The 21,062-nt window shown below is 38.9% G+C and overlaps 1 protein-coding gene across 1 annotated transcript in view; it reads left to right on the top strand.

Moving 5' to 3' along the window:
• Nucleotides 1–20: 20 nt before the first annotated feature.
• The window catches only part of CDK6 (cyclin dependent kinase 6), a 127,906-nt gene continuing 106,864 nt past the window's right edge, over nt 21–21,062 (top strand). The window contains exon 1 of the mRNA XM_038130146.1: nt 21–1,335. Coding sequence (XP_037986074.1) covers nt 1,103–1,335 — 233 coding nt within the window. The 5' untranslated portion in view covers nt 21–1,102. The remainder of the gene's footprint in view (nt 1,336–21,062) is intronic.

Here is a 21,062-nt window from a genome sequence, read left to right as displayed (position 1 = left end):
AAGGGTCAGGGAGGAATTGATGTGGAGCTTTGTGAGGGGAGAGGGTTTGCCCAGTCCTGCAGAAAGTGGATGAAACTGGATGCAGAAGCTCCTCATGCCCTCTGCAGCAGAGCATGCTGTTCCTGAAGACATCTTTCACCATGCTGCTTTGCAAAGAGCTGCCAGTGACACATGTAGCAGTATCCACAGCCAATACTCCTGCTTGTTAGTAAATTTGCTGAAGTGCATATTTCTGCATCTACTTCAGCACACAATGCTTCATAACCTATTATTGCCATCTAAGTATGCACGTATTTCGCTTCTCCACAGACGCTTTGTTTCTTGCGATGTCTTCATGATCTGTTCATGAAGGGCTTAGTACAGGAGAGAGCAGACCAAGGCAGAAACCTCCAAATGCTATTATTTACTATCAAGTGACAGTAAAATAGCAAAATACATATCCAGGACTCCGCCGGGTTAAATGAAGAAAGCTTTGAGTCCTGAAATCCTGACATATGTTCTTGGAGCTACACTTCCTCTCACACATGCCCAGCTAGCTCTGCCATCCCCGTTGCCCATGTGTCATGGGGTCATCATCTTTAGCCCATTCTCAGTAAACCCCATCAGGATGCTGTTGCTCTGTAGCCGAATGCCTACCTAGCCTTCTGCGCAGACCGTGATAACTTTGTAGTGTATCAGCCACTCCGGAACGTTGATACATATGTCACCCTCATGGTTCGCATCTTCCTTTCCACCATGATTTTGCTTTGCATATCTATATTAGCTTAATTTTAGCAGGTTTTGAACAACGCAAAGTCATGAAGTAAACTAAACTAAACTCACTTTTTTTTGCTTGGTTTGTCCTCCAGATTTGTTTGGCTTTCCACAGGCAATGCTCCCAAAGACTGTATGATAATTCCTGGTGGCCAAAAGCAGAGGCGCATTGTGGCCAGTACAGAAAAGGAACAAGAACAGGAGGGCAAGAGCTTCCTACTGCCTCTCTGGCAGAGGTACCAAGTGTGTGGCCTGTCTGCATCCCAGCAGAGTACTGGTTTTCGAAAAGTAGGTGAGACTGAGAGCCACCTCGGGGCACTTGGAGAGGAGGAAGAGGACTGGTGCCAGCATGGATAAGGACAGCACAAACCTGGCTGACCAGCAGTATGAATGTGTGGCTGAGATTGGGGAAGGAGCCTACGGGAAGGTGTTCAAAGCCCGAGACTTGAAGAACGGAGGTCGCTTTGTTGCGCTGAAGCGAGTACGGGTGCAGACCAGCGAGGAGGGGATGCCGCTGTCCACTATCCGAGAGGTGGCAGTTTTGAGGCACCTGGAGACATTTGAACACCCCAACGTGGTCAGGTGAGGAACTGGGACCACTGTCCTGATCAGTGAGCTCCTGGGTATAGTCCGTAAATTGGGTGAGCAAGAGTTTGGGGGGATAAATGGAATGGACACTAGTTTGGGTTTGTGGCTGAAGTGTGCACTAAACTGTGTGCATGAGGTGTGGTTTGAGGTTTCAGCAGGCCATGGTGCTGCCTGCCAGACCTCACCTCATCGCTGTGCATTGCCTCCCACACACACAAACACCCATCTCCAGAGGCATAGGTGTGTGATTTAAGTGTTGGAATGGATGGGCAAGGAGCCATATATATAATATTTCCTCAGGCATGAGAGAAAATGAAAAAAACCCCAACCTCTCCCTGGTTTTGTCTGACCTATTAGTACTGCCAGCTGCAGCTGATTTTTACCAGCTCTGTTCATTATAAAAATGACAAGAATGTGAGCAGTAGTGAAATGTGCATTCTGCCTTTTTAGATGCTTTTATAGAGACCTGTAGATTATGGTGTTAAAAAGAAGCAGCAGCTTAAGACTTCAAGACTTTCAAGCAGCCTTAGGGTTGAGTACTGTTTGGTACTAATTTTCACCACAAGCTGCTGATTCTGCTATCAAGAGGGCAAAAGTACAGGTGTCAGACCTTGCTCACAAAATGGTGGCAGTGGCCCCAGGTTGTCCTTTCTGTTGTGTCAGTAGCATAAATCCTGGATAAATGGCCTGTGCTCTCAATGATAAAGCTAGCCCTGCTGTAATCTCTTATTCTGAGCATAAAAGATGCTCAGCAGCCTGTGAGCATCTTTTGTTAAAGTTATGATCTTCAAGAAGTAAGTTTCACTTTGCAGATACCCATATTGAAACTGGTCACCATCTTGCTGCTGGTGCTATATTAGCAAGAGTACTTCCATTCTTTGTGTTACTTATGTGCATATTACACAGCAAAAGGAAAACATTTTTGTACTTCACTAACACCAAGACTTTCAGTCTTAGAGAAATAGATACTCTGAACTCACAGGTGAATTTCAAAATGCCTTGCACGTGTAATCATCCTTTTTTGTAGGGTCTGAGATCAGGGGGTATTTATTAGGCGCAGAGGAAAGATGAGATAGAAAATAATATTTAAGTTACAAAAGTCAATTGCTAGAGGTGAATTCACTTTTGTTCATTTCAAGGCAGTGTAATGTGACAGTCTATGTCAAAACTGAATAGGCAAAGTGTATGTATTCTGAAGTGCTGATCATGGAGTGCATGTCATTGGCCTGACCTTAGTGAGCAATGGGACACTTGCAGGCTGCTCACACAGCTCACACTTCCATTGCTCATCAAGCAAATCCACAATTCAGGTAATAACCATTGTCTTGGCTGGCACCTAGTTATGCCAGAGGCTTAGTCAGCATACTTCAAAAGTGGGCATCCTATGTTTGATCACTGAATCAAGTGACTTGGTTTAGAGGAGCGCACACAAAGTTCGTCCTTGGCAGTGGAGGAATAATTGGGAGTTGTCAAAATCTTTGAAATGCAGCCCATCAATTTATGGGAGAAAATGAGGATTTAGTTGTCCAGGTTTAGGCATTTATATATTTGAAAGCTAAATCTTCTTTGGGAATAATTGAACAAAATACATATGACATAAAAGATCTTTTTAAGAGCTTTCTAATCTCGAGTGCAGCTAAATGATTGAAATAGAGTTCTTGTTTTCCAAAGAGCTATTTGATGAACTGACTATGCAACTGCAGGCTTCTTTTGCTTGATCTAAATGCAGTTGAATCTCAATAGAGCATTGCATAAATACATTGAAGCTTCAAATATTTTTACAAGCTTGAATGAAAATTAATTCTCTGCAAAGCAGTGAGTATTTCAACCAGCAATATGAGAATGTAATTTTAATACAAAAATCTGTGAAAGTGTGTTTCAGATCCTCATAGTGAAGCTTGTACCTTTTGCCATAAGCAGCATTTCAGACGCAAGGGGCTGGTTGGTAAGGTATCAGGGTGCCTGGGACATTGGTTGCGCACCTTTTTCCACAAAAAGGCGGAAGATAAGCAATTTCAGACATTATCTCTTCTAAAATGTGAAGAATGCTATTCCTCACATTTTATTACTCATGTCCTTTGTCCATATTTTTAACCTGTAGGGCAGAAAAGGAGCCCTCTGGAGAGACCAGAGGAAAAATTATGGAAAACATTTCAAATGGAAAAATTATTTGAAAACATTTAAATGGCCCAGTTCTGTTAAAAATATGGTAGAAGAGTTGGCAATTTATTGAAATTAAACATCTATTTTTGTGTTATGTAAATGTACTCAGAAAAGGAAATACTATAAAAGAAGTTCTGCAATTTTAAGCAGCTGATCTAACTGTACTTACTTATTGAACATTTTATGCTCAAAATATTTTAATTGTTTGGGCATGCATTCTGGAAACTGATATCATGGCCAAGCTAATAAATAAAAACAATTCCAAATGCATTGTCTGCATACTGGATTAAAATGTACATTGTTTTCACAGCACTGTGATAACAGCACAAATATTTTAAACCAAATATTTTTGATTTTGAGAGGTCCTCTGGTTTTTTTCCGAATATTACAAGCAACTAGCCTGACAGAACTATGCTGAAACTGCAAATACTGTGTTGTATCTGTTACCTCTGAGTAGTGACATGGGTGATCCATGCATTGCTCAATGCAAACCAGCAGCCATTCAGTGAGTCAAGATTTAGACAGACTTTGTACAGATGAGCTGCTCAGGCCCTGTGGTCTGCTGTGGTACTCTGGCATAAGCTGACAGCAGAGATCACAGGCCTCATGAACTTAGGCTGAGTGTCATTTTCAACTCAAATGGTACCTCTGGGCTTCTCCAGAGAGTGCAGCAGGGATCTCAGCAGACCAGGGCTTTTCTGTTGCCATGAAGTGGAGCTAAATGCGAAGAACAGTTTGGTAAGGAAAGACCCAGTACTTCGTAGGCATAGGTAGAGCTCCATGGCTTTGCTGGTCATAGAACCAGGATTCAGGACTAGCAGTGCTCCTCCAGCCCAGGTTTGTCTTAACAGTTGTAGAATCACTTCCTCTGAGAAACAGTTAGAGCCAAAACCGGTTTGCAGTGCTTGGCACTAGGGTTGGAAGACAATTTTCTCCATAAGGGAGAGATGTCTGAATAGCCCAGAAGAATTTGAAACATTATATTTATCATATTTTTCCATGGTACTGCTTGCTAATTATGAGAGCTTTGTTTTGTGTTCCTTTGTTGCAAGTGCAAGAAAAGCATTGAAGGGAAATATAATCTTCATCAGAACAGTGATGGTAATGAAAATCTCTACTGTAATGGAAATAAGGAGGACTGATCTAAAATTTTTAAGACTGTTAAGAATAGTGTATAAAAAGGCATGGGGAAAAAGGCAGTTAAAATAATGGCTATGTGTTTAAAATCCTTTCCTGTTCACATTTACCCTTTTTATAGAGCTCCTCTCTGACAGGACACCTTACTCTATTTATTTTCACAAAACAAAGTTTAAAATAGAATCTTCAAGAGTAAAGCTTGCTGTAAATCAGTCTGAAAATAGCTATGTCGTGGGCTTGGAAAAGTCCCTTGTGGCTGGTAGGATGATCAAGGTGCTCCTCTAGCTCACCTTTCAGATGTAATGCTTGAATAAAACAATATATACAGTAGGTAAATCTGCCAAAAGTTAGTCCAGCAGTTATATAGCTTAGTGCTGTTCTAATTGGGAAAAATTAAATATATGTCGATAAATAACAGACTCTGCCAGGAATAAATGACATATTAGATTCAGGAAATTCCTGTGTGTAAAACCCTGCTGCAAGATATCTGTAAAAATTCTTCTTGTGATTATAGTGCTAAATTCAGCTGTATCTTGTATTCATTTTATCTCTCTCCTGCTGGTAATCAGATGAATAATTTCCCCTGTATCTTAATCATCATCAGACTGCGAATTTGCTCGCTGGGAAGGTGATATGCAAGACAGACTACTGTAGTTCTTGGCATGCTTGTTTTCTATCATATTTATATTTATATTTAACAGTTTTAGTAGCATTAAACCATAAGTAAATTGAACAGAAATGCAAAGCTGTGTATTTTTGCTTCCTAGCTCATAACTTTTCTTTTATAAGTACAACTTCTTTAGTATTTTCATGGTTTAATAACTATTCAGTTTTTAAATAGCTGAAATTATATTGAATATGACCCATTAAAATATAGTCTAGTCTGGGTTGTTATTTCAAAGGTAAGTATCAGAGATCTTGCCATTCAAATTGATCATAACCATATAAGAAATAAAAGTCTTGATTTTCTCTTTCCCAATACTTTGCAGAATATGTGCCCCAGCTAATTGACTTAGGTTCAGCAGAATGATCCACCTAGCTGGAAGTCTGAATCTATTTCTCATTCTTTTTTTTGTATACAGATCAGTGGGGGGAAACGCAGTACTTATGACTATTTGCACAATTACTCCATGTTTAAGTTTTGTGTTATTTTATATCCACTGAACTATAAATGGCACTGTAAGCTGCTGTCTGTAGTACACCAGTCATGTCATGCTGCTTTTTCCCTGCTTTTGCAGTCCAGTGGTCCATGCTGTTGTCTATTGGTGTGCACTTGAGTGCCTGGTGAAGCCCCTCAGCTGATTGCCTTGGCAAGGCCACCTGAGTGCTGGGGAGAGAGGCTGGCACACACGTCACTCCCCATCCCTGCGTGTGCTGACGTAAAGACCAGCATTTGCTTGGCCTTGCTCAGAGGTCCCAGAAGTGTATAAATGGCTTGGGGCTTAAAATTTCCTTGTACTTAGAAGGTATTTTTATAAGTGTCTTGAAGTTCTCTCTCTGACCTAGTAGAGCATTCAGGTCATATCAGTAGCAGATCATCAATACCTAGCTTACATTTTGCAAGACGATTTGAACATGTATTTGTTTTTGCTTTTTTTCTGTTTTTTAAACTGAAATTATGGGCAAGCATACAGAGGGAAAAAATTTCAGAAGGCAGTAGCTAATTTTATTTCTCTCTCTAATTTTTGGTGATGCTGATGTTGGCTTCTGGTTTTATTACTGTACTTATTACTGTACTGTTAATAAGTTGAAAGGATGATCTTCTCAAAATCATTGAGATGTTCCATCCTGTCAAGTGAAACATTTCTATTTTAGGGGGGTGTTTGTCTCTAGTGAATTCAGCTTCCTTCCTTCTTTTTTCTGCCAAGCTAATGTTAAACTTCCAATCTGTGAGGTCATTCTTGCACATCAGCAGTGTGCTGTATTGTGTGATACAATTTATTTTTGTGTAGCATCACTCAATATGACATCTGGCAAGCCCCTAGAGACAAAGAAATGGTGATCTTTGCATTGCTAGTTAGAAAGATTGTCTTGCACACAGAAAGAGTAAAATAAGATGCAGGGATGGAGTGCAGCAGAAGAAACTGAACTTGAAACTTGCCAAGTATTTGTGTGGCAGATGAATCTCAGCTGAGGTAGAAATGGTGGATGAGTAATGGGAAGGAAAAACTGAATGAGCTTCAGAGTCAGTTTTAGTCTCACACAAACAGGATTGTCTTCAAGGCAGATGTGACAACAGGAAGTGCCTTGGCAAGGGAAAGGCATTTCCAGGCTGGAGAGCAGTTTTAGTCAGAAGGCAAGGGAGATCATCCCTGTACTGACTGGCCACTGCGACGGACACTGCAAAGGTCTCGGGGAGGAAGGGGCTGGAAATACTGGCTTCTCTGATGGCTGGAGGGCAAAGGGAAATTATATGGTTGCCACAATTTCTTGGAGAAATTTGTTGTCAGAGGACATTGGGCAGAGAGTGGACATGAATGCTGGCCTGTCATCATGTGCTTGCAACCTTACAGTGCACAGAATGAACATGTACAGGGAAGACGAGGATATTCTTGCCGATCGTATGAATTGTTTGTTAGTTATGGATGCAATGATTTAGTTTTCATACATGATCTGGCAGAAACAGGACAAGATAAGAGCATGTCAGGAAGGAAGGGTTGAGTATGGAATGGACTTCTGAGCCTTAGAAAATTCAGTTTCTGGAATGAGTACAAGACCATTTTAAAAAAGTATTTTATCTCATTCTAAATCTAGTTTTTTTACAAAAAACATGCTTCCAGTCTTTGTATGAGTAAATGTTAGTCATTCTAGATTGTGTTCAGTGCTCCCTTCCTTCTTTAAATCTGTGGATGGTTATGTCTGTGCCCATTTTGAAGAGATTTAGCCTTGCTGGATCCTGCTTGGACGGGAAAACCAACTTCTTCCATCACAACCATTGCTGATGGCAGGCTGTGACTTCCAGGGAGTGGAGTGGGGTCCAGGATTCAAAACTGAGCCTTGAAAAGGTTTAGATGCCAGGAGAGAGGATAGTCCACACTTACAGGCAAAGGCCAGAGTTGATTCCTTGGGCCTTTGCAGTTTGCTTCATGGCACTCACGTCTGGCTGAAGTGTGGAACAGATCAGGGAGAAGAAAAGTTGCTTGCTATCCCAGGGTTTAAAAGAGAGCAGGCTGGACCTGGAGTCTGTGATTTAGCAAAGCACTGACTGAGTCACTCAGGTTGGCTTGGTGGGATTTAAGCTACTGTTTGGAGCTTAGCACAGGTCTAAGTGCATTATCAAATAGAAATAGCTATGATGCTAAGAATGCACTGAATTTTAAAACATCTTTCTGGAGAGAGTTCAGGGACAACATACATCAGAATATGAACCACAGATACTGATTTTTATTCAAGTATTCCATTAAAGCCTTATTTCTAGAGAATATTTTTATTAGAAGTTAAAATGAATCATGCTGAATAAGTAATATAACTATCCTGACAGAATAGTAACATGAATTTGGCGTCAAGAGTGATTATTTGTCGCTGTAATAATTCTTAGGTGATGTAATTTAGTTCTGGAGTTCTAAAATTATTCTGTGAAGTTTTGTAACAGTGAAGAAAATAGAGGTTGCAGTTCATTCCAAAACTTATTTATATAGAGGGTTTAGTTTGCTTGGTATGAAATCTAGTTATTTTCTGGTATTGCTGAACAAGTTGATTCTTAATGATCTAACAAATTATCAGAAGGTAAGTGTGCCCATATACATATGTAACTAAGCTGTGTATATTTGGTTTTTTTAGAAAGAGAGAAGATTTCTCCACTTATACCTGTTCTTCATATATTCTTATAATCTGAAAAATACTTCTAATTATGCAGGCAAAATTATTTAACAGGTATACCTTTAAACTCTAAAGAATTTGTATTTAATAACTAAACCTCTTTAGAATTTTCCAAGGAATGTTTTTTGTCATCATGTCCTTTGACATTTGCCACTGAGAAACTGCTTTTTGGGAAGCTGTTGATGAGATGATTGTCAAGGAATGGAGATATGACTGTTGATTTCCGAACTCTTTTCGAAATACCTCATTGCATCCAAATTATTTGTGTTGATTTTTATATTTATTTATTTACCATTTGCCTTTGAAAATTTGTCCCATCGTTAGAAAATAAAGGAAACAATCTCCTAAATGATCCCTTTAAAATCAGACCTTAAGTCTCTAACAACACAGTTGTGTTTTCTTTAGGCAGCAAAAAAAATGTTTTATATGAGTAGTAAGAAGCTCTTTCATATGATGCTTTAGATGTCTTTTTAGGGTTTCAGAAGAAGATGGGTTTCTGTTCTCTGAAGTATCTTGCATAATTTTTAGGATGAGGTGAATATTTCTCACATGGGGTGTGCCAGTTTGCTGGTATTGGTAGAGTTGTCCTTGGGTGGGTTTCCCGTGGCATATCTAACAAACAATCTATGAGTGTAGCAAAAAGTTCTGTACTATTTTAAAATGGTTCATACCAACACTGACTACTTATTACTCTGGATTATCATTAACAGGTGACTGATCTTCTCTTAATAAAAGAAAATAAAAAACTTACTCAGACATGAATTCATCTTTACAGGAGTTTCTCATGTTTAATGATTGAAAACTCAGTTCTAGTGTAAATGAATCATACTGCATTAAAGTGAAACCTATTGCGTTTAGACTTTTGAAACATTAGTCAGTGCAGAATATTACATATTCTGATAGAAACAGGGAAATGAAGTGAGAAATTGAGTGGAAAAGCCTGTGTGATTTTTTTTCTCTCTTTTATGTGAAACTTTGGCTAGTCTTTTAATATCTATTTGAAGTGTGGTCAGTGTGATAAATTGCTGTTTAACAATGCCAGAGAACTCCTTTTTCCCTGAAATCAATTAATTATAAACTGGAAATTTCAGTACTTTGTTCACTGTTTCTTAAGTTAGCATATTTCTGGGAGCTTTCTGTGATCGTAATTCCTAGCTGCACTGGTGCTTTTGTTTCTCTTCATCTGTAGAGCCAGGGCTCTACTGTAAGGATAGAATTCTATCACTTCTTTTTTTTTTTCCACATTTGATGTGGTATTTTGCATACAGCTGCAGAGTAGACAGTTACCTTTGAAAAGAACATTTGGCTGGTTTAATTTGATTAGAGCAAACCACCTCAATCATTACTGAACTAAGACCGTTTTCACTTTAACTTGGCTGTAGGAGTTGGGAATGTACTGACTGTGCTTAGATGTTTGGGGGAGGACTCGTTTGGGTACGCAGCTACTGCTGAAGTGAAACAACCTTAGAGGACCTTGCGTACTCTGCTCTTTCTCAATAAAAAGGGAAGGCTTTGAAGCCATTGAGTGTCACATTTAACTTTCCCTCATTCTGACAAGGAATTGAATTCCTTTTCTACAAAAAAAAATTGGAAATATTTAATGCACAGAAATACAGAATCATACATTTTTTAAAACACCATGACACTAAAAGCATACATAGGATATGAAAATCTTACATTTACAACATATTTAAAACATGCCTAGCCAACAGTATTTTGAATAAAGTTGTAATAAAATCCAACATATAAATAGAAATATGTTGGAATTCTCATAGATACATTATATCCAAGTTAAAATTGAATCCCTTTAGTAAGTCTCAGTAAGATTCCCACTTTTTTCATGGAGTTTTGATTTTCTACCCCTTCCCTCATCATATAAATATATTGGGGTGGTTTTTTATGTTGCATATTAAAGATCAAATTAGATACTTAAGATTCACCATACTGTGTATTCTGTATGATTTTTGCTTTTCAGTTTCCCTCACTGATGATCACATAATTTTCCTAGAAAAACACTTGTGGCTGTCTGGAATATAAATATGTTTCATGACAGACCTTCAATAAATTGTAGTTAGCTAGTGTTCTCTAGAAAATACAGTTCTGATCTTTAAGTGCCCTGACTTTGTGATAGTGCATCATCTACCTAGAGGATTACAACTGAAGGAGGAGTTTCTGCTGCTTCTTGCACTATGTGCCAAAAAGCAATATGCAGTTCAATATGTTCACCTGTGTCATCAGCCTAACACTTGCTGCTAATGGCGGAATTGCATACACATCTTCCAGCTAATCCAGGAATCAAGTTGCAAACTTAGGGCTTGAGTTTCCTCTGGGGAATTGAAAGAGCTACACTGATTCAAACAGCTGTGATTGTTCGGATCATAAAGTCCTAATGTTAAGATGAACAGAAATGCATTGCACAGGCAGACTGTGCAGAGGTGTCCCATCAAGCATGCATGTTTGAGACTTCACCATTTAGCGTTTAGATACTCCAACTATTGAGTTCACCAAACTGGGGTATAACAATTCATTGGGTTTTTCACTGAAGTGGATTTAGCATTTCTGCTGACCTGTTTCACTCCTAATTACGCTGCCTTTTTGCACCACAAATAATTCCTCACTAACTCATATGTATCCTCTGAAATATTTGATGTCTGCTTCTGTCTTGTTACCTAAGCATCTTGTACAACGTTATCTCTCAAACTCCAGGTTGCATCAGCAGTGTGCATCTCCTTTCTTCAAGGGCAAATGCTTCTAGTGCAAATGCTTCTAGAGCTACAGTTAGAGACTTTGCTGTACAGTATTGAAGTTCATGTCTAATGTTACTCACTAACACAGCTCTAGAACCTTTATTACTGATTTCCAGGTTCTTTCAGGACAGTGAAAGTCAATGACCTGTATTCCTCCTCTGTGCTAGGAAGTAGATTATAAAGTGAATCTCGTTTTGCCGACTTTATCTGTCAGCATACTTTGTATTTGTGAACTTTATGACACAGAGATTAGGCAACATCTGCACTTTAATTAGTGTGTTGTTTTATCCTTAGATAACCTTCTAGATTGTTAATGGAGATAGGCCTACCCACTGATCTTTGTGGTTTCCTTGCAGACATCTTTAATCAATTTGTTGCCTCACTGTTTATCTCTGCTTTTTATAAAATGCTGAGCAACAAGTTTTGATCAAAGCAGTAATACCCATATCCAGACAGGTTGGAATCAATGACTATAGTCTGAAAATTAGAATGATATGTCTCATTAAACTTAAGGCAGAGCCCAGACAAGTTAATACTTCTGCATAACTCAACGCCTGTATCTCCTCATTGCCTAGAATCCCATTCATCCTACTGCCTTTATATTTGTAGCATACTTTGAAAAAAAAATAAGTGGCATTTCTCAATTCTCTGTTGCTTATTATTCATATTGTCTCTATTCTTAATAACTCAAGAAGGTTTTATTACTGTTAAATTTTATTTGGTCAGATTAAAACATCACTTAGAGATGTCAGTTATTAGAAGCAAATATTTGTACAGAAGTGAAAAAATACAGCAGTGAGACTAAAACTGAGGATCGTGGGATTACAAGAACAACAACAGTTAGGATTTGCACAGAAGAGACAGATAATCCATTTGACTAAAAATAAAAGGTATTTGTGGATATAGATAAATGGCAGACAGGTGAATGACAGTGATGAGCGAATTTTCTTAGGAGACATTTAAAGTATATTGGAATCTCCCAAATCAAAAGGATATTCTGTCTGTAAGAAAATACAGTTCAAAGACTGCTTGGTTTCCAGTAACCCAGAGTTGAGTGAACAGGACTATTCTGCAGAAACAAAGCTTAAGTCGTGAAAAGGAAATAATCTTTTGCTGTCCTGTACATCCATGAAAGGATATTGAACCTGTGATTCTAGAAGAAGCTGTAAAGTAAACTAAGTTCATGAAAATACTCATAAAGCACAATTTAACCACTGTTCATCATAGACAAAGTTTAAAGACAAGTAGACAAGATTTTAAGACATAACTTAGAGATACAATCAATGAAGTAGCTCTTCCTGGAGTACAAAAAAGAGAGATCACTCTCTGCATAGCCTGAAGTAACTTTCAGTAGCTGATTTAAGAAATTTTAATAGTCAAGTCACACAGTCATAGTGCCCACAATAATTAAGTCTGACATTTTTTGGAAAAGGGGTGATTCCCAAAATTGACATAGTAACAATAGGCTTTAGAATAGAGAGATTAAAAAACAAGAAGTAATCAAAAATTCAGCAGTCAAGAGGAATGATTTGAAAAGTCTTAGATTTGAAATGGTGGGTACTTAAGTAGAGAGTTACAGCAGCACAGTTTTTGTCACTTGGGTCATACACCATTCCCTGACATCCATGCTCTCTTCAGTCATTGAAATCCTGGCTGCTGTTTTGATCTATATCCTCCTCCTGGGTGGTAGATACAGCAGTGCAGTTTAAGAGTATTGGATTCTTAAACTCTTTGAAGAAATGGGCGATGTTCAAGGGAGACAAAAGACCTTCACCCTTTTTATGGCTGTGCTCCAGTGTATCATGATGGACTCACAAAAGGTACACATAGCCATGCATAACAATATAGCCATGTGAGGTAATTGCGATTAGACACTTTATTAATCTGAATATTAAAAGTGTATTCCATCTTAGTCATTTAGGATCTCCCTGTAGTGAATGGAGAGTGAGCATGTGCTTTAGGAGAATAATTCATCCGACTCACCCTTGGTGCCCACACTGGAGTAAAATTAATTGCTCTCTAGAAATGCTCATTTTGACTCTAGAGGGAGCCCAGGTGGACAAGCTTGAGAAGTGGGGCCATGGGAAATCATGAGGTTTAACAAGACCAAGTATTGGTGCTGCATCTGGGTCAGGGCAATCCCCAGTATCAACACAGGCTGGGGGATGAAGGGATTAAGGGCACCCCTTTGGAGAAGGACCTGGGGGTGCTGGTGGATGAAAGGCTGGACATGATCCATCCATGTGCACTCACAGCCCAGAAGGTCAAAAGTGTCCTGGGCTGCATCCAAAGCAGTGTGGCCATCAGGGTGAGGGAGGGGATTCTGTCCCTCTGCTCTGCTCTGGTGAGAGAGACCCCACCTGGAACCCTGCATCCAGCTTCAGGGTCCCCAGCTCAGGAAGTACATGGACCTGTTGGAGCAAGTCCAGAGCAGGGCCACTGAGATGGTTAGAACGATGGAGCACCTCTCCTGTGAGAGAAGGCTGAAACATTTGTGTTCAGCTTAGAAAAAAGAAGGCTTTGGGATGATCTATTTGTGTCCTTCCAGTACCTGAAGGGAACCTACAGAAATGAAGGAGGGGGACTTTTCACAAGGGCTTGTGGTGACAGAACAAGAGAGAGTGGCTTCAAACTGAAAGAGGGTGGGTTTGGATTAGATATTAGGAAATAGGTATTAGGAAAGATTAGATATTAGGAATTTCTTTACTGTGAGGGTAGGTGACTCACTCAGCAGGTTGCCCAGAAAAGTGCTGGGTGCCCTATCCATGGATGTGTTCAAGGGCGGACTGGATGAAGCTGAGCAACCTAGTCTAGTGAAGGGTGCATGGTAGGGGGATTGGAAGTAGATGATCTTTAAGGTCCCTTCCATCCCAAACCAGTTCATGATTCTCATGTAGGGTGGCCACCCAACTGTAGCTTGCTTGATCTCAGTGAGATTAAAGCCAGTCACTAAAGTTTGAAGGTGAAAAGTGGAAGTGCTAGTAGAGAGTTTGTGCAGTAAATAACAGCTGTCACAGAATCAAATAGGAAATTATTTTGTAGGGGAACAAAACGTTAGTATAGAAATCAGAGGGTACTTAGACTATAAGAATTTAGATGGAAGACGAAATTAGTATTATAGGGGAAATTTTTTTTAACCAAAGTTTATCATATGTGGATTGTTGGTAACAACTTGTGCATGGCACTAGTTTTTATCACTTGGCAAAATTTATGCACTTTCTGTAATAGGAGAGTGTGGGTCTCTGTGAAATTTACTGTCTTCAGATAGTCTGCTTCTAGTTTGTGTTTGGCAGTAAAGTGCTAAAGGAAGCTGATAGTAGATGGGATGGATGGACATTACCTGCTTACCCTGCACTCAGTTTTAAGCTCCAGCAGAAGCCATTTTGGTAAAACATCGTTAATGCTTTACAAGAGAAAAAGTAACTGATGATGTGTGTTGGAGATGGCCGCTCATGGGGTCTACAAGTAGTTTAAGACACCTTTCAAAGCTTTCTCAGTTGTGGTTTCTCTTTTTGTCATTACTCTTCACTCTGCCATACTGATCTCATACAGGATTTGCCACTAAGTGGGTTTATTATGTCATTATTGAAAGCACTTTGATGCTGCACATAGTTTCATTGCCTCAGTTTAATTTTGGGCAAATTGCACGATTGTACAATTCCAAATAGTTGGAAAACTCTGGTGTCTAACTTACATTCCAATCTGAATTATCCAAGACCTCTGAGTTTTTGTAAAGCAGGGGTGCTATACCTTTGTCTCTTGGAATAATTCTGGGGGAATTTCTATTTTTCCATGAACTCAAAACATGTCAGCCCACATTGCTCAGTAATAGCTTTCAAAATCAGTCAATCAATACTGCTGAAAGATTCTGCTCTGTGATTTTTTATATTAAGTGTCTGTTTTATAATTTGACATAACAGGCTTGAAAACAGTTTTGTTTATTATGGATCTACTAAGACAATGTAGTAGTAGTAAAGTAAATAATCTACTCTATTAAGCTGTTTGGATGTGCATATTGGATATGTGGGTATATGTGGAAAAGGAAAACCATGAAAATGTCAAGATTTGATTCCATTTAACTTGAGAATTATTATTTTGTAACATGGATTAGAATTGTTAGACATTTATTGCCTGTGCTTTAAAAATGTGTGAACAGTTTTCTTTTTTAAAGTTTAGAAAAAATGGAAAGGGGGTAAGGGCAAGTCAGGGAAAAAACCATCCCAAAAGCTAATGGTTTTTAAAAAGTTGCATGGCATTGAAAATTGGAACATGGAACTGAAATGCCATCTCACTCTTAAGGATAATAAAATAGTACATTTTATTTAATGTGTTCTGGGAAGAGTAAACATAAATTATAAATCCTAATGTCAGTGGCAAAGAGCCCAGGCACCTTTTGGCATCTATTGGCTTAACCTCACCTGGGCAGCAGGCAACTGAACAGGGAATGTCAATGTTTTAAAGCAGCACAACTATTTTTTTTTAGTAGATGACTTTTTTCTCCTCTTGTTCGCAGTACAAATACATATTTTTAAGGGCTTTAGAGAATATTTAGATTATGTATGTATCTCCTTTAATATTTTCTAAAAGTTTTCAGATCTTGCAGAATTCAAGATCACTTTAATCTTTCTTCTTTCAAGCATCAAATTGCCATCCCTTATCAGGATTAGTCACTCAGTTCGAGAATTCAGTCATCCCAGAGCACATCCTTTATACAAAAATACTGCAGTAACATTTAAATCAGCTTTTAAATGGAGGCTTTTTTAAGTCAGCTTTTAAATGGAGGCTTTTTTTGAAAAGTCTGTTGAGTTATTGAAATAAAACGAAAATTTTCTGAGTGGACATGGATTATCATGGCTTTTCTAATATATTGATCACTGTTATTTTCATAAGACTTAAGAAATGTTCTTTTGCTTTGAAACATCTAAATCCATGTCATCTCTGCCTTCTTTGGTGAAGTTGTGTGAACTGTACTGTTTTTAGGTCCATAGTCATACACCATAAGCGCTTGCATACAGAGGCATCTGTAGAAATGAAGACTACTGTGTCTACCTGGATTAAGCAAAAAATAGAGCTTTACTTTGTATGTTTCTTCAAATGGAATTGAGACAGCTTTTTGTCAGTCAAATATTTTCATAATCAAGACACAGATTATTATATTAGAATATCTAGATGCCAGTTGTGATGTTTGAAAACACAGAAGATATGCCTGCATGAAAAGGAGGTGAGGGAAATCACCGGATAGTTTGTTTTTCTTCACAGAAAGTCACTTCAATTCTGCGATAACTCAGAAGGCAGTTGAATGGACCTTTATAAAACATGTGAACTAAGTCACTTCTAAGTGGAGACAGCTGGGGTCTATTTAATATCCGGTGTAAAATGGTAGAGGTCAGCTTCCTGGAATAACTTAGGAGTTTTATTTCACGAATATCCTACTGCTTCAGGGACCTGGGGTGATGGAAGGGGTCTCAAACTAAAGTGCGCCATAAGGAAAAGCTCCAGGGCTGGATCTTTCCTAGCTCTGCATTTGCTGTTGGAAGAGTGGGAAGCATCTTGTGGCCTGCAATATCTACATTCTTGATGTAAATGTATTTTGTGTGAGTGCTTATTTATGCAGGCAACTAGTCTCAGTTTTTTCTTCCAGTCTCATATTGTGATTTAGGCTTTAGGATATTAATCAAAAATCATTGAGAAGTCATTGAGAATCTTTGAGAGTTTGGACAAGTGATTCCCAAATGTACTGATTACCCTAAATACATAGATTATTTTGTAATTTGGGACATTTGTTCCTAAATCACTTAACTTACCTTGACAGTTTTTTTTTTTCCTCCATGCAATTAATGGAGCCACATCTTTACTGTCTAAGGTCGTACATTCCCTTAATGTGTTCCCTGTATCTATTCAATTTAATTAGTTCTTGAGTTTAAAATCTTATTTCCTGCCTCTTTCTATTCCATCGTGTGTTGGACATGTCAGTGAAAAAAAAATATCTTTGTGGGCTGGTATCCCTGGTAACTGTTCACTCACACAAAATTTCAGAAGTTATATGATATAGCAATTGATAAAATTGGTAGTTCAGTGCCACCATAATTAAATATCTATGGTGCAGTGGGCCTGAAGATTCACATAAAAACTTGTACTTTTCTGATGATGTCCAGTATGATTACATACTTTTCATATTTGTGACAATTTGTTTTTAACTTGACTGCTCTTTAAAGTTGAAGATAAAGAGAAGCACTAAAGTAGAACTAAGAGAAGTAAGTGTTTCTGTTAGATGGGAAAAAGGTGAAGATTAGGCGAAAAAAAGTAGTGTGTCACTGGAATAGGCAGGCTGACCACAGAAAAAGCTTTTGTAGACTGTGGTGGTTCTGTGGGGCCTGTATGTTGTGCACCATTGCCTGTTTAGTCAACTCTACAAAGGCTTAAGACCATCAACTGTGGTATTTTTGTGCTGTTTCTGGCAGCAGAGGTAAATTGCGGAGTTTAGGGATGGAATATAGAAAATGATGAGGAGCAACCCTTTCAGCCCTCATTGTCTCTTGACTCATTCTTGAAATTAAAATAATTACATTGATAAAACAATTCATACATGGCTTAGAAAGGGTTAGAACAATTTCTATCTTAGCCAGTATTTATACTCTGAAGTGAGAAAGGTGGTTCCTGGTGTAGGGAATAGTGTAAGAGCAGGACAGACCTGAATTGATAGTGCCTGGCAAATTAAGGCTCTCACTGAGCTCGATGATCTTAAGTAATCCATGTCTATGGGAATCCATAAAATCAGAGGGTTTTGGGAGAGCTGCAAAAGGCAGGCCTCAGAGACAGCAGAGCTGTGATTAGAGCTAAGTAGTAGCCATAAGATAGGTCAGCAGAAAAATAATGTAAGAAGTAGAAAAGGACAAATAGAACAATGGTCTGTGTATTAACACTTGTCTAGAGTAACTCCTTAAGCTGCAGAAAAGTATATCTAGCAAGATATTAGGAAGTTCTGAGCTTAATAATGGAACTCTGTGCATTGTGTTTTAAGGCTTACAAGCAGGTATTGTATTCAAAATAGGCAAGCATTTTTTTAACCAAAGTTACATGTGCTTATAGTGGCTGGATGGAACTACTGTCAATATGCTTAGCTTTGTGTGATTGGTCAAGAAAGTTTTAAAGTAAGTTGTAACGTTAAGTTCTTTGTCTGCTGCCTGGGATGGGAGCTGATGGCATCTTCCCATTGTCATAGCCATGTAATGAGACTGATGCTGGAAAATAAAACAGCTCAAGGCACGTTCCTAGCAGTCCCATCCCATTCATGATTTGTACATAGCCCCCAGCCAGCGATAATGTCCACTGCTTTGTGAGTCCTTGCAGCATTTGCAAGCAGATGGGAGCCAGCCCTGCCTCACTCCCAGGCCGATGCCTCCCAGCTCCACTGATGCTGTGAGCTGGCTAGTGGCCACGAAGCCATGCTGGCTAGCCCTGCAGCCTCAGCCACGGGCTCCGCTGTGCTCAGGCCTCCCTCAGCTTGGCCTGTACCCTTGCTGTCTGCCTGGGCATCGCAGAGCACACCGTGCTTTGCTGGCACCACCTGGGTACTCGGGCCTTGTTTTCATTTGCCTTAGACCTTGTTTTGCGAGATTTAGTTCAGTTTGCTCATTTCTTTCAGAAATGTGAAAGATGATGTATGCAAAACAATCAAAAACCAGCTTTGCCGTGTGTTTACATCTGACGCAAACTGTAATTTACAGAATGCTGAATTTATTTCAAAACTACCCATACATGAAAATGTAAACCTTCATCTCATGCTGCTGAAAGACACCCCAAAAGAAATAGTTGCCTTTGCCCTGTAGTAATAAAACAGTCAAATAAAATTTATTGCCAGCTCAAAATGCTACTAACACCTCATTTTCTTTGCCAAACTCTTCAAATAATCTTTAATTTGTTTTCTTTTACATATGTGTGCAAGAGTTTAAAGGAAATACTTAAAGAGCTGTGTAGTCTGTAGAATACTTCACTCCATGTGCGTTAATCTTTAAATGGTTGGCTCACTGTGCCGTGTAAACGGGCTAGAAAGGGAGGAAACGTGTATAAGACATCTACCTTAAGAACTGGAGGATGACAGCACGTGAGAATCTTACAAAAATAGATATTTTTGGTTTACTTTACATGTGCTATGAATTAATGAAAAAAGAAAAAAAGACAGCTTCATAGAAGAAATGACAGGACAGACAAGGAGCTTGCATGGCCACATTTGAATGGCACCAAATGGGAAAAAGACCACAATGGTGTCCAACTTTTAAAACACTTGCAAGATGTAGTTCTGATGAAACATGTAAGGAATTTGCATGCTAATGGGGAAAAGGATCCCTTTTTATGTCTCCAGTGTTTAAGAGCAATTGCCCCCAGCTAAATTTATTAAGCCAGAAGAATCTTGTAAATTTCTATTGAAGATTTATTAGTCCCATTTGTTTCTGGTCTTCAGAACATGAATATTAAACTCAGTCCTGAAAGTTTGTCACAGGTGAAACTCTCTTTAACATTAAAGGAAATTCTGGACCTGTGCCAAAGCCAATTAAATAAATGTAGCAACTTCATGAGGCCTAGGTAAAGTCTCTTGTATGTTGAGCTGTTTAGGATTGATCCTGGTCTTTGAGCGTTGAGTTATTAGGGAAGAGGTGTTTTTAGTGTCTTTTTTTTCTTTTGACTTGTCTCCCATTTTCTTTTAACTTCTACATGGAAGAAATATTTTAAAATAGCTTCAGAAATGAATTGAACAGAAGTTGCATTCCCACCAAGTAAAATTGATCAGTTACAATCTTTCTGGGAAGTAATATTATCTTCTAAATTCAGTTAAATTAAAGCATCTTTTCTAAGTTAGTCATTTAGGCAAGCAGGGAGAGATAGTGCCTTCCCCAGAGTGATTCAGTCAACTTACTTCTTCCTCCTGAATAAATGAAGACCTACATAACCCATTCAAACTAACCCCCAGTCGCTGAGTAGCTCCATTCCAGGATTTGTATCTCTTCCATGGAAGCTGAGAGGAGAACCCATTGCTTCACAGGCTGTGCAGGGCTGTGGTGTAGGTGGATGGCATTTGACCTGTCTGATGATGGCTAGCCAAAGACTGCTATGTTCAATGAAGTTGTTCGTTTTCTTACAAGCCTTAAATCCGCCTTCTGCTGAATCTAAGTACTTTGTAGTCCCATAGTTTTGATACTTTAGTTTTAGAATAAATATACTCTCACACTTCGCTTTTTCTCATAAAGTTATCTATTACTCTGCCACTCAGTTTTTCTGTTACATCTGCAACTTAAAAAGAAGAGGGCAGTGTTTATGTGTGTAGATCTGGCTTCCTCACAAAACCTGGCCAGATCCTATTTGTTTTTCTTAACCATGTGAGCCATTGCCTTTGTATTTTGATTTTTGGAAATCAGCTGAGTGCTGTTTACTTTTGGGCAGATGGGATGTTATTCGTAGCATGTGAAGTAGTGGTGACAGGACACAGTACAGTGCCACTGGAAGGTTGCTTAAGTTCACTGTGCTCCCTTCCAGGTTTGGCTGAAGTGAATAAGGAATTCTCTTTGTCTGAAGTTCATGGTGCTGCTGGCATCATGGCACACAGGAGTATTACTGGGAATACATTTGGCATCAAAGCCTGAGGGAATTCACTCTCCTTACCATGTGTATACAAAAAGCACTGTGAACTGCATTTCTGTTTTTACATGATACAACCTCATGCAGGACAAAATTTGTGGAAAGCAACACACAATGTGTAAGACACCTTTTGGATTTTCACTTGACTTAATCCTGAATGTGGCAACTGCATTCGCCACCTAACCATTTGTCTTGAAAGTGGGCAGATATGTCTGATCCATT

Source organism: Motacilla alba, chromosome 2, assembly GCF_015832195.1.
Source record: "Motacilla alba alba isolate MOTALB_02 chromosome 2, Motacilla_alba_V1.0_pri, whole genome shotgun sequence".
Lineage (NCBI taxonomy): Eukaryota > Metazoa > Chordata > Aves > Passeriformes > Motacillidae > Motacilla > Motacilla alba.
The sequence above is the reverse complement of the archived record's forward strand: the minus strand, read 5'-3'. Positions and strand labels throughout refer to the sequence as shown.